Consider the following 13654-nt stretch of genomic DNA (forward strand, 5'->3'; position numbering starts at 1 on the left):
GGCATGGGAAGGCATCTTCTATATAAGAAGGAGATGGGGGCGGAGCGTATTATCCTCGAGGAAGACTTGACCACGATGATCGATTAGATACGAGAGAGAGGCAAGAGAGGATGGATTCCGAAGGTTCTATGACACATCAGGAAACCCCTCCTCCATAGTTGTTGAGTTGTATCTCTTCATTCCGCTGGCTGCAAGGTGACCAATTTACTCATCTAATAAATAGTATGTGTTCGGAGCGGCAAAAGCTGGTAAAAGGAATGAAAAAAAGGTGACCAATTTTTTATATTTTGAAAATATCCATCCGTTTTTGATGTGGGGCCCATGAATACACGCAGTTATAGACGACAGACGCGGCCTCCGCCCTTCAATGCGCGTTCCCCGCTTCCCCACTTCAAACTGCACTTGCCTTTAAATTGTTCCCTCACAGTCACCAGCGGCACCGCTTTGCGTATTCCGAGATTCCGGAGGGACAGCACACCGCACTCCCCTCTCCTTTGTCCGTCCCCGAGACAAGAAAGATAAAAACAAATCAGAGAGAGAGAGAGAGAGAGATCAACGGCTTTATTTCGAATTCTCTGACTCTCTTCTTCCCTTCGGCTTTATTAATCCTCAGTATAAATTCCTCACAAGTTGTTTTGACTGCGTTGGCTTTCTTCTCCTTTTTCTCGTCCTTCTTCTCCCGAGAGGTATGGTTGGAAATCACAGCAAGAAGCCTTTTTTTTTTTTCTGGTTGTTTTCCTATCCAGATTCTCACGAATGTTCTATTTGGATCTTTCGGGGTGTTTTCTTTTGATTCTGTGTGATTTTTAAGGTAATGTTGCTGGATTTGTTCCTGGGTTTTCGCTTCATTCCTGTTCCTTATTTTGTTCTCTTAAGTTTAAATCTTTGGGGGTTTTGATGCGTTGTATGTGTTAAAAATTTCTTTTTTAAATTTTTATAAGAAATTTCTGTGAAAGAAGGGGGAAAGATCTGTTTTGGGGGTTCCACAATGGGGTCAATCGACGAGTCTGCTGTACTTGTTCATGTTTTGTTTGATTCCGATTGGATCCACAGAGAATGTGGTATGTTTGGAACCTCACTGAATGGCTCTTTTGCGTTTATGTGGCTTGATCTGATGCCTTTTGTAATGAAATGATGCTTATTAGTGCCAATTGACTCCAAAAAGTACTTGCTTTTTCATGGGTATGGGCTATCTATTGCCAAGTTTACTTCTTCTTTACCTGAAATTCGAAAATGTTGATTTAAATGCTGTAGCTAGCCTTTTGTTCTGTTTATTTTTATTTTCATGAATATACATGGCAGTAGATCTTTGCAGTTCGTGCTAGTTTTTTGAATTGCTTTGTATGTGGAGTCCAGGACTTACAGTCGGAAAGGAATTCATGTAAAGCTAATGGTTTAAAACTTTAAATATTGTGTGACATGAAGAGAAGCATGGGCTATTTTTGTCTATGTATCTAAGCATCAGAGTTCTAATAGTTTAAAACTTTAAATATTGTGTGACATGAAGAGAAGCATGGGTTATTTTTGTGTATGTACTTAAGCATCAGAGTTTTAAACCTTTTTTTTACTTTTTTTAGATGACTCATTTGATCCTCAACATTAGGAATCTTCTACTTGAAATGCCACACACTTATGAATCATTCAATCTCCACTGCTCCAACCATGCTCCAAATCATATTTCAGTTATTGCTACCACATCTGTGAAGAATAAACGACAGCTGAACAGTAAATGTGTCATGCATTTTTTATTATCTTTTTGATACAGATATCATATGTATAACAAAATTACAGAATAAAAATTGCTATTAGTCTATAGTAATAACATCAGTAGATTATGTGTTTAGTGGCTAGCGCTTGACTTTCTGACTTTCACAGCGAAATTAACTACAACTCTCTTCCAAATCCAAACATTTAAATTTCAAGTTGTAAGATTGAATTAATCTTTTTATGCATTTGGTGGTCAGATGGTGCTTAACTAATTATAAACATAATAAGAGAGCCCGATTGACTTAACTCAGGATGGTCCGATACTTAATATTTTTGGGTAACATGTAATTTCCTTGAGCTCAAGGAATGTTACTTTAACATCATTCTTATAATAATGTATTCTTAGGACCGATGAGGTTGAGCACATGCATCCTTGAAAGATAGCAAGCTTGTGATAACCAAGGCCCTGCCATCATGGTAACCTATGCTTTAGAGCCACAAAAGTTCTGTCTTCCTGACTATTGGGCCACCATCATATGTAGCATGTACTTCATGTAGATCAACCCTTAAGTGTGAGGCAATTCTGATCACCTAGAATGATCCTTTTGAATAGTAGAAATCATGGATTAAAAATTATCAGAAATGACAACAATTGTGTGGAAAAGGTTGTGATTACGAAATAAAATGGGTAAATTAACTTGGAAAATTGCTAAGCTGTTGTTTTTCAGAAAACTTGAAAATCAATATTAAAGTAGGTAAGCATAGTATGAAAGAGTAGAGTAGGAAAACAAGCAAAATAAGAAATTTGGTCTAACATTGAGATGCACGAAACACTGCCCTACGAGTTTTATCAACCAATGTTTTAAATCCTGGAGTGACGGTGTCATCCTGGCCGTCCCATCAATCTCTATGAAAAAATGGGGCCAGGATAGTGCAGGACTCCAAAATCCATCCACATGAGAGAAAAGAAGAAAGAGGAAAGAAAGATACAAAGGAAAGAAGAAGAAAAACAAAAAACCAAGGAAGGAGAGAAAGGAAGAAGAAAAGGAAAGAAAGGAAGGAAAGACGGAAGAAATAAAGAAAAAAGAAAAATAAACAAATAAAAAAAAGAAAGAAGGAAAGGAAAGAAGAAGGGGAGAGAGGAGGGTACCTAATTGGATGCTCGGGATGGGATGGCAGGGCATCCATTCTGTGGAGAAACGAGGGCACCTTTATCCCGTAGGATATAAAACCTTGCTATCAACTCGGTTCACAAGTAGCACTGTGTTGAAGCTCTGGAGGCATAACCAAACTCAATGCTTTCTGGCATCTCTATCAATGAGCATGTTAGTGGCAAATTAACTTGTGATGTGAACACTCCTTGCCCAATAAAGAAAACTTGTAGATTGAATAAAAAAGCAAAGCCTTAAAGAGTTGGCAGAAGAAAGGAATCGAAGAGCTGTGGGTTCATATGTTTTCTGGCCTCTCTCTTTTCCTTTTTCTTTGATTATTGTGTCTTGCATTATTACCTGTTATGGGCCTCCTTTTTTCTAAGCCCAGCTAGTCATTGAGCTAGCTGTAACTAGTCAGCTAGCTACTATTGGCACTAGCAGTTGGGCTAATTACTGGGCCTGCCAAGGTTTCAATAGCAATGACATACACAGACAACAAAACACCTTTGAAACCATTGTTTTTCCTTAGCATGGAAGTAATGGTTGTTTTTCACCTAGATTATTCTCGTACAAGGTTTGTTAGAAAATAAGTAAAGACAGTTGTCATGGCTGTTATAAAGAACAAGTAACAACTTGATTTTCTGAAGTCACTGCTCTCATCAAATAAAAAATATTTTATTTAGATGAACAGTAAATTTATGAACTAATGGTTGTCATCCCTGATTTATAACAAGTGTTAAAATGGGCCAACAGTTAAATAGCAGTTGTTACTAGAATCCTGTAATGTATTGGTGTATACAAGTATGTATATCTTTATGTATGTGTATCTCAGTAGGCCTTTGAGACTGTGGAAACAGGTTTTATAACATTATAGTGGCTGCTATTCTGATCTTGATTACTGCTAGCCATTGAGGTCATGGGTGACATCTGCCAGCTCAGCAAGACTTGGCTCAGTTGTATATGGGCCGGGAAAGAGAAAAAGCGGCACTTCTTCTCAGACTCAACAAGCCTTATTCTTATTTTTCTCAATTGTTTCTTCAAATACTCAAACTCAACAACAACAAGCCATAAACTTTAAATCTTAGGTTCATTCCTTCTTTTAGGTTCAAATATTTTGCTTCCTTAGTCTTTTTCCCCACTTTCCCTGCTGGGTGATTTATGTGGTGATATTTGTATCTTGGAGATTTGTTGCTTCACTCGTTGCACAGGCTGGGGGATAGAGCTTTTTGGTCAGTGTTCCATGCATCTTGATCTTAGGCTGAAAATCCTATTATCTACTTGTTTTATATATGTGCTTTCATGTTATACTTGAGTGCTATAATACTGATGCAGAATTCTTTCACAACAACAATTTAGTAAGTTTTGTGAACTTACTATTGTTGCTACTTTTGTGAACATAATCTTGGATAGTATGTTGGGCCTCATATCCAAATTAGACCAATAATAAACCCAATATGATTTTTTTTTTCTTTTTTTGCAAGACAATGTTGTTAAAATCGTAGCTCAAAATGTCACCTTTTCATTCTTTCACCATAGAAACTACACATTTGCATGAGAACAATGGTTGATCCTCAAATTTTAGGTGATGAGCTCCAAGTTTTAAAATTGTGGTGCTAATATATCTGTTGGGCCTACACATTTGCCTGAGAGCAACAAACCAAAAATTTTATGAGAAAACTGTAAGTTCAACAACTATGGAGCTGATTTATCTGTTGGGCCAAATGACACTTGAGTTTTGATTGTCTTCTTTAATTTAGATGACAGAAGCTTGTTAAATACTACTAATCGCATAATAGGTATCCTAGGACCTGAAATGGAGAATAATTTTATTGTTGTTGGCTTGTGACAGGACCCTACCACTGTCTTCGCTATTTACTTATGGCATCTGGTAGTCCTTATCTTGATGAAATGAGAGTCAGTCCTGAGGTTATTGACCCCCCTAAAAATGAAGATATGATGGAACTCAATGAACATGCGAATGACCATATTCAGCATTCAGCGAAGCCAAATGCTGTTGCTAGTAATGTACTTGAACTCCTGGAGTGCCCTGTGTGCTTAAATGCCATGTATCCACCCATTCATCAGGTCTGCATTTTGTATAACCCCTCCTGCAAATGGCACTTGGATTGTTCTACTACCACATTGATTATGTCTAAATGTTCACTTTTGATGTTCTAACTTATCCTATTAGTAACTTTTAAGGACTTAATTAGCCATTCAAGTTTATTGGCTGTTTTTGTTTTACACATATTTTTCATGCTTTGAGGTGCCTCATATAGATGAATGTCATTATGCATCTATAATGTGATTTACTGCACAAATGGGTTATATTGTACTAAATGTAACTTAAATGAGTTGGGTTTGCCCAATCTTTGCTGCAAAAAGAAAATGTTTCATTAAGTGATTCTTATTTGTCTACAAGCTGTTTTATGATTTTAGTTCTCTATATTTTTACATGGGTATTAGTTTATATATACCGTAGATTTCCATCAGTATGTGTAAATCCATCAAATGTTTCAATCTAATTGATTCCAGATGTTCTAGTATATCACGACCCAAGAAATTTTGACGGGTTTATGTAAAAGGTTTGTATGAATTGAACTAATTTCAAGATGTTTAGTTAATAATAATTAAGCAAGAATAAATAGAATTTATGCGAGAAGAAACCAGCTTTCTAGCAAGATAACCAGCTGAATGCCTTAAAGATCATTACTAATGTAATTTTTCTAGCAAGATAACCAGCCGAATCCCCAATGTTTTAATGTAAGTTTTCACATTGCAGAGATTAAAACCCTATGATGTCGGTAGGCAGAAAGCTGCTAACATTATGATTTATTAAATTCAATCAAGAAATTCCTCCTATTTTGTCGTGATGTGAATCAAGTCCTACCCATCACTTTATTACTATGCTTGATTATACTCAATCTTTATTTTTTCTGTTAAATAATTTAAATTTGAAGAAAAATTGCTTAAAGATGCCTAAGATTTAGGTGTTGGATGTTTGAAATAAGTTCCTCGTTCTTGGAGTATGTAAAGGCAAGCTATTCATTGCTCAAGTTCTAAAGATGATTTAAGAAAAGAATGTGCCATGCCCTCAATCCCAGAATCACAATTCAAGGGCATGGGCAGCCACTGCACTTACATTGTCTGGCGCTATAAGCATGCAAGGCATTCCTCCTGTCAATGTATTTTATATAACTTGAAAATTATACAATTCATCTATAGATAATAGTAAATATCAGAACAACTAAACTATCGAACCAAAATATCACATATATCATGCACACCACCACAAGCCATAACATAGAGTTCTTCTAAATTTTATAATCCAAAACTTCTAGTGTTAAAGTTATTTATACATAATCCAGAAAATATTATAATATACATACACCGATCAAACTAGATCTACTAACTGTCAGAAATGGCCTCACCTCTAATACCTCCAAAATTATGTTACTAGTCTAGTTGGATCTGGAAAAAAAAAGGTGAAGATTATGAGCTTCATAACTCAGTAAGTAACAAGTACACTTTATAGAATTGGATCAAGCCATATCAAGTCATTTAGCTCAATTAAATTATACCAAGCATGATACATCCATACAAGTAAAATTTATATCATTTTCTTTCAATAATATCCACATGCTAATTTAACAAGGCATTTCATCTCTCAATAGAATTAACAAAACAAAAGGATACATACAATCGGAGTAATGTAAAGTATCTAATCTCATAATCAACTATACTTACATTTATATACTTGTACGCATAATATACTGGGTATCCAATTTCCAGTTCTCGCTCTACAACCAATGACTCCGGTCGCACTTGCTGCGGATAGAGCACTCTATATTTAACCCATGTGGTCTGGATCATTAGTAATCAAATTCCAGGAATAGTGATTTAAGACTGCTCTTAACCTCAGTGGCTTAGGTCACTTCACGTTTAATCCTTGTGGTCCTCAGTCACATGGCCATATTTAACCCTTGTGGTCTGGGTCACATAATCATATTCTGGATCTATATGTAGTCATGCTGAGAGTCAGGTGATGCATACGTATGTACGTACGTACGTACATACCTACATATATATATGTATATATATATATATATATATATATATATATATATATATCTTCTTTTCAATGCCACTCTTGAGTCTTACAATTGAACATGCAACAATTTAATTTTACGTGCTTGATCCCATAACAATGTTTCAATGATGCAGTTAATTAACAGAATTTTTATGATAGATCAAATTTATTATAATTACGAAATTTCATATACAATTTTATTTGGAAATCATGGTATCAGGTTAATACAAAGTAACAGGTTAGATGAAGAATTCATAAAGACAACCCTCAATATAGGGGGTATGGCTAGTTGGTTATGATCATAAGTGATGCATGGCAACTAAAGTGGCATTTAGGTACTCTCTGCTTACATATCTCCTTGCAACTAGCTGATATAGTCCAATATGACCAAGAATTTTAGCTTTCATCATTTTGTATATCATTCACTTAGATCTTACTTCATTATTTTTCCCTTTGCTTTTGCTCTTTCTCCCCATTATTAAGAACCATTGCTATCTTAAATCTATATATTTTCGTTCTGGATTTTAACTCTGTGGTAAATACTTTTCCATGCATTTTATGTTTATTTTTTGTGGCTGTCTTCCATTTTATATGGTAGCAGCAACAAGTGTGTTCCATATATTATATTTATATATGCATGTACATACATCTGCATGCATGCTTCTAGTTTCTCCCTTGCACTTTTTTTTCTTAGCTATATAACTGTTGCTGTTTCATTGGTTTCCAATGCGATGGCGTCTTTTCAGTTTTGCTTTTGCATTACCTCTCTCTCCCTCCTTCCCTCCACCCCCACCCCACCCCCGGCCCCGTGCCTGGCATTCATACATTATGGGGGCTATAAAATATGTTTTGTTAAAAATCCTGTTCATACTTTTATGTTCTTTATCATGTGATGGGTTGGTCTCAGAACTGGATATCATTCCAGAGCATATTATAGCCAATTAAAAATGAATTTTCCACTATATGCAGTTCTTTGTGATTTATCTATTTTGCCCTTTCTGTGTGCAGTGTTCAAATGGCCATACATTGTGTTCTGGATGCAAGCCTAGAGTTCACAATCGGTGTCCCACTTGCAGGCATGAGCTGGGCAATATAAGATGTCTTGCACTGGAGAAGGTGGCTGCTTCTCTTGAACTGCCTTGCAAATACCAGAGCTTTGGGTGTATGGGCATACATCCTTACTACTGCAAGTTGAAACATGAATCACAATGTGCCTATAGACCCTATAATTGTCCCTATGCTGGATCAGAGTGCACTGTTGTAGGTGACATTCCTTATTTGGTGACTCACTTAAAAGATGATCACAAGGTTGACATGCACAATGGAAGCACGTTTAATCATCGATACGTCAAATCAAATCCACATGAGGTTGAGAATGCAACATGGATGCTAACGGTACTGTTCCTACTTTTTCCTTTTCCTCTTTTTTGGGTTTAAAACAATGTTTTCCTCATCTATTTAGATGAGAAAGACTGTGTAATGTCATACTTCTGTTCCTTTTCTTGGGCCATGACAACTTTTGACTTTAAATGGACTTGCTAAATTACAAAAAATTGTGGTGATTTCCTTCAGCTTTCAGTCGACGAGCGAGCTTTAAAATGGATTATGATTTAAAATTGTAGTATTCTGCAAGTACAAAATTATGATAACCTGTGTGTTTTGATTTCTAGGATTGTCAATGAGCTAAAATAGTTTAGTTAGCTGCATGCTTGATGCATATAAGCCAAGCTCGGTTCTAGCATTTTCAGCTCATGCACTTTGCAGGCATTTCAAATATAGTAATGCCTAGTACTAATATTGATCAAAACTATAGTTTGGATTCAGTTTGCAGCTTTAGCTTGGTTTATTGGTGAACATGCACAATATATATTTGTACATATATCTTGAATGAACATGCATAACTGAGGATTGAATTCATCTGATTTGGTGGTGCAAGACCTAATCTGAAGACCTTTTACTAACTCAAATGTTCAATTACTAGGTTTGTTTTTGATAATCCTTTTTTATTTCGCTCTCCTTCATATGTCACATTTTTGTTAGGCTGGAATTTTCTAAAGAAGTTCAACTGTGTCAGATTCTGTAGTTTTCCAGAGTACTCCTTAAAAGACATCTGAACAGTTGGAAGCTATGCCTACTGTCCTGGTAAATATGAGACTTGAGCTTGCGCAAAGTGCCAATTAGCCAGGCAAAGCTGATGCTCCACCATGTTTGATAATGCAATCATGATAAATTGAAGCCATTTTTCATGCAAATTTATTTTCATCATCACTAATAAAACTGTTCTGTTGAAAGCTGGGATCTTCTTCCAGGATGTTAGAATGCCATGCAGATTTGTTGCTTTGTGGTGGTTTCGATGTGATGGTGGTATTAATACGATTTATGCAGTAAATTCTGAGGATGTATCTTGTATTTATTTCTGTAATTGTTCTATATTTGCTTTAGAGCATCTCTCTTGTTTGTATCTCAAGTTTGACTTCGTAATTGTTTATATAAGTTTGTATATGCAATCATATTGGGCCATAATATAAGAATGTGTTGTATCTTTAGGTCTTCAGTTGTTTTGGGCAATACTTCTGCCTGCATTTTGAGGCATTTCAGCTGGGCATGGCACCTGTGTACATAGCTTTCTTGCGATTCATGGGGGATGACACTGAAGCGAAAAACTATAGCTATAGTCTCGAGGTTGGAGGTAATGGACGCAAGATGATCTGGCAAGGGGTTCCCCGAAGCATAAGAGATAGCCATCGGAAGGTGAGGGACAGTTATGATGGGCTTATCATCCAACGGAATATGGCCTTGTTTTTCTCAGGTGGGGATCGGAAGGAGCTAAAGCTGAGGGTAACTGGGAGGATTTGGAAGGAACAATGAAAACCCTTCCCGCTCTCTATCTCCAGTTCAGCTTCACTTCTTTTGTGGTCCCTAGATGATCTCTATTTATGTCTCTTCAGATCCTATATATATTTTGAGGTAGATCATGTATTTAAGGCAAACTCTCTTTGCTAAGAATGATGCTCAAACTGGACTGGAAAAGCATGAAACATATTCTTTTGTTGTGTAAATGCCAGATATAGAGAACTTTGGTGCCGTCTGTTGAATCAGCCATCATATGTGTAACTTTCTGTTTTAGTAGCCCTGTGGCAAGGTAATTCTATCTTGAAATTTTATTCGATCTTTGAATTAGAGCAATAATTCATAGAGCTTTTAAAGCCTCATGGCGGTTCGTTTGAGAGCTCATGGATATATTTGATCTCCGGCCTGAAGTTCAATGTAATGGCTTGTTTAGTTGTTTCATTGATATACACTATCTATGTTCCTTTCCATGGATTTTGGTGCATTTAGGTTGTATGCGTATTTTATTTTTCTAATCCCTAATAACTTATTCATACCGATCCACATCCATGTATTCTACCGATGGCTGTGCATAAGGGTAAAGTTTGTGTTACTTGATGCTTTATTGAAAGGTCTAATATAACATAGATTATGTGTTCTGACTGAATGGCTTTTGAGAGCAAGTTGAATCACATGTAGGATGATAATTTTTAACATTTCTTTGTTCTTTTTGGCACAGCAAGATTGATTTGTCTTGATGATTTTTTATTGTCTCAGTTTGAAACCAGTGAGTGTTGTGCCACAACCACAAGGCCGTCTATCTGATCTTGTGCCCCGTGCTGCCTAGCTACTTTGTTACATTTTTTTCAAAAAAATTGTTTGCAAAGAAATCGAAGGTTAAATAACAAAATTGGTGCAGGTGTGTATACTAATTCTCCGAGTTGCATATTTAAATGCAAGACTGGTCCACAAGTTCTTGAAAATTACTAGCAAAAAATTGAGAAGCTAACTTTTTTATGAGAGAATTTACATGCTGGTAATGGACATCGCTTGCGTAAATTACTTTTCATTCTGAGAGAATATTATTCCGGAATTATCTTAATATTTCTTTCTGAACTATAAATATTTCAACCTCTGTAAGGCACAAATAAATCATGGAAAAGCTTAACTTATTTTTGCATCGACAAGATACTACATCAGATAATCGAAATAAAAATTCTGTATTCAACCGTAGAGCTTTCTTATATCAAGATCGTTCTCAGGCTAATCCAGGTGTCTCGCGTTCGTGTCGATTTTTGTTTAGTATTCTAATGCGGGATACTTGCACCTCACATCCTTAATTTCTGTTTAATACTCAAGACTTAGTGCTGATATTACTTGACCCAAGAAGCAGCATTTTGGTTGCAGCAAAACATTAATTTGCATCAGATAAGTCAACCAAAATCGACATTAAAACTTTGTGGCTGCAGGTTGTGACTCTTCTGTTATGGTAGGCATGGACTGCATCGATACTGAATTAAGAGCTAGATGACATATCCACGAGAAATTCTATTCTACAGAAAACATGCCAAACAAAATCTGAAACCAAGTCTATGAGCAACTGGCTTTGTAGGCATCCCAGCGCTGAATCCGATGCTCCCTCTATCATGGATTACCTGCAAAGAAGTATGTAATTTTATTGTGGAAACAGTTATCAACTACAAAATAAAGAATTCATTGCAATTAGAAGTTCCCAAACAGACTACAGAAGAAAATGCTTTCACCATGCATCTGAATCAGATAATAATTTTTGCTGCCTATGGCTGCTCCTACTTATAAGATGTCATCAAACAGATTAGTCGTGCCCCTAAAATTAAAATGGCATGATTTTCTATGTTAATTGTTCAGTAATCCAAGAAAAAAAAAAGCCAAAACAATTCCCCACATAGTTGAAATCAAAGTCTAGTTGAATAGCATTAAATAAATGGAGAGAGGTGGGGAACAAGGAACGCTAGTACCAGTAAAGTAGCTTCTTTCAAGTTTTCTAAAGCTCCTTCAGACCCCAGTATTCTTTTGCATTCTGTGGGATATCCACATATTGTTCAGCTGGTATTAGAATCTACTTTGATGACTCAAGCCAAAATAAGATTTTTATTTAACCCAATAGAGAGAGGTAAGCCATGATATGTTGAACATGTTTTTAGCCTTTACAATAAAGACATTTAGACACTTAGATATGACCAAACTTTTGCAGACATGAAAATAATCATATTTAACTGACAATAAGTGCCCAAAAAAAATCAGCACAGATATTTGGTGTTTTGAAAAATATAAGGTATAATAAGTATGATTACTAAGGTTCTGAAAAATCCAATTACTTTGGAGCAGATTTTCCTTTGCATTTGATTTGAGTCAAATGAAATTGAAATCTAAGTTTTAATTAGAATCTGAGAATTGAAATGGCAGTGGACGAAAGTTAAGAAAACTATACGAGAGAAAAAAGTTTAAATTACAAATTGGAAATTGATTTTGATAGAGGGCAGAATGGATCATCCAGCTTAGAATAGGGGACCACCCCATTCCAGCCAAGCAGACCTCGGCGCCGACCAAGCTAGACCTTGGTCCGCTAAGAGCTAGTCCTATCTCGGATCTCACCAAAGGCCAAGCCGACCTCAGTTAGATCTCTCCGCTGCTACGACATGCAGCAACTTCCTCTAGAGTCTACAATGATGACGTGCCCGGTCAAGTTCGGTGCGCCCCATGCGACGACGCGCCCCGACCCGAGCTCAGGGCGCTCTGCTGAGCAGACCTTAAAGTCAAGAAAGCTAAACCGACCTCAGAGCCCGCCGAGACGACCTCATCAAACATATAACCGACCTCAGAGCCCGCCGAGCCGACCTCATCAAACATATATCGTGGCTCTTAAGTCGGACCGACTTCAGCGCCCTGCCAAGTGGGCAAGGCCGACCCCGGCCCCCGTCGAAGACCTAGCTGACCTCGATCGCCGCCAAAGGCTGAGCTAATCTCGCCCAATACGCGCCGCGGCCATGCCCTGCGGTAACCTTACCGCACCATGCTTCGCTTGATGACTACGCCAAGACACGTTAACAAAGGACTACGTCTTACTGCCCCAACCATGCCTACTGACAAGGGCCATACCGTATGGCATATGCCAACGCCATACCGCGCGCTGGGACAACTCAAACTGTGTGCCTCAAGCAAGCCATGGCCGCATGCCACCTGGCCAATGCCATCTTCTCCCATATTTTTTTATCATTTCCTACATTTTTAAGAGGTCTCAAACTTGTTTGATATTACCCAGACCGGGTTACTTGGTAACATGTATTGAAAATGTTGCATATTGTGTGTTAGCACCATCTAAGGACTCCAATCAATAAAATAAAACTAAAATGGATGGAATGTTGCTTTAGGTTCTTTTCTTCATTTCTCACCAAAAAATAAAAAATACTACAATTCTTATAGATACAGAATTTTTTTTTTCAATTAAAATTATTTTTTTTATTAGAAAGATCTATAAATAAAAATAGCACTATAAACAAAAATTATTTTTATAATAATTTTAAAAAAATCAGAACAAGGTGCATTTCTCCCCATCCATCTTAAGTGCAGAACTTCAATATATTTTTTTTTGTTGTTGTTGTTGTCGTCGAGATTAAAAGGTACCAATCCTCACCTACCGTTCTTTATCTAATCAATCTACCAAGGACCGAACTGCATCATCCTGCTGAGGTGGTGGGAGATGGTAGTGTGCTAAAACAAGGGCGGAGAGGCAGGAGCCAATTGAGCCAAAAAAAAAAAAAAAAAAAAAAAAAGCAAACAATATTTTTGTGAGGATCCCTACATATATATGTTTAATCTCATATCGATTATTCGGTGG

At 36.8% G+C, this 13654-nt stretch overlaps 1 protein-coding gene across 2 annotated transcripts; it reads left to right on the forward strand.

Annotated features, from left to right (window-relative positions):
* The first annotated feature begins 438 nt into the window (after nucleotides 1-438).
* LOC103724054 (E3 ubiquitin-protein ligase DIS1) lies at nucleotides 439-10266 on the forward strand. 2 transcript variants are annotated; one of them, XM_008815199.5, is made up of 4 exons: nucleotides 439-686; nucleotides 4708-4943; nucleotides 7957-8343; nucleotides 9496-10266. In XM_008815199.5, the coding sequence occupies exons 2-4, from the start codon at nucleotides 4737-4739 to the stop codon at nucleotides 9814-9816; spliced, it is 915 nt and encodes a 304-aa protein (XP_008813421.1). In that variant the 5' UTR covers nucleotides 439-686; nucleotides 4708-4736; the 3' UTR covers nucleotides 9817-10266. The 2 variants fall into 2 exon arrangements, with proteins under 2 accessions (XP_008813421.1, XP_038988744.1); XM_039132816.3 differs by having other exon boundaries at nucleotides 678-811.
* Nucleotides 10267-13654: the final 3388 nt, after the last annotated feature.

The sequence above is a fragment of the Phoenix dactylifera genome, chromosome 17 (assembly GCF_051530095.1).
Source record: "Phoenix dactylifera cultivar Ajwa chromosome 17, Ajwa_hap1_PhDact_Kaust_v1.1, whole genome shotgun sequence".
NCBI lineage: Eukaryota > Viridiplantae > Streptophyta > Magnoliopsida > Arecales > Arecaceae > Phoenix > Phoenix dactylifera.

Excerpts from the sequence above, each read along its gene's own strand:
- LOC103724054 (XM_008815199.5), top strand. The coding sequence starts at position 4,737 with ATGGCATCTGGTAGTCCTTATCTTGATGAAATGAGAGTCAGTCCTGAG. Across the intron at positions 4,944-7,956 it reads TGTATCCACCCATTCATCAG|TGTTCAAATGGCCATACATT; the intron begins GTCTGCATTTTG and ends TTCTGTGTGCAG. Across the intron at positions 8,344-9,495 it reads ATGCAACATGGATGCTAACG|GTCTTCAGTTGTTTTGGGCA; the intron begins GTACTGTTCCTA and ends TTGTATCTTTAG.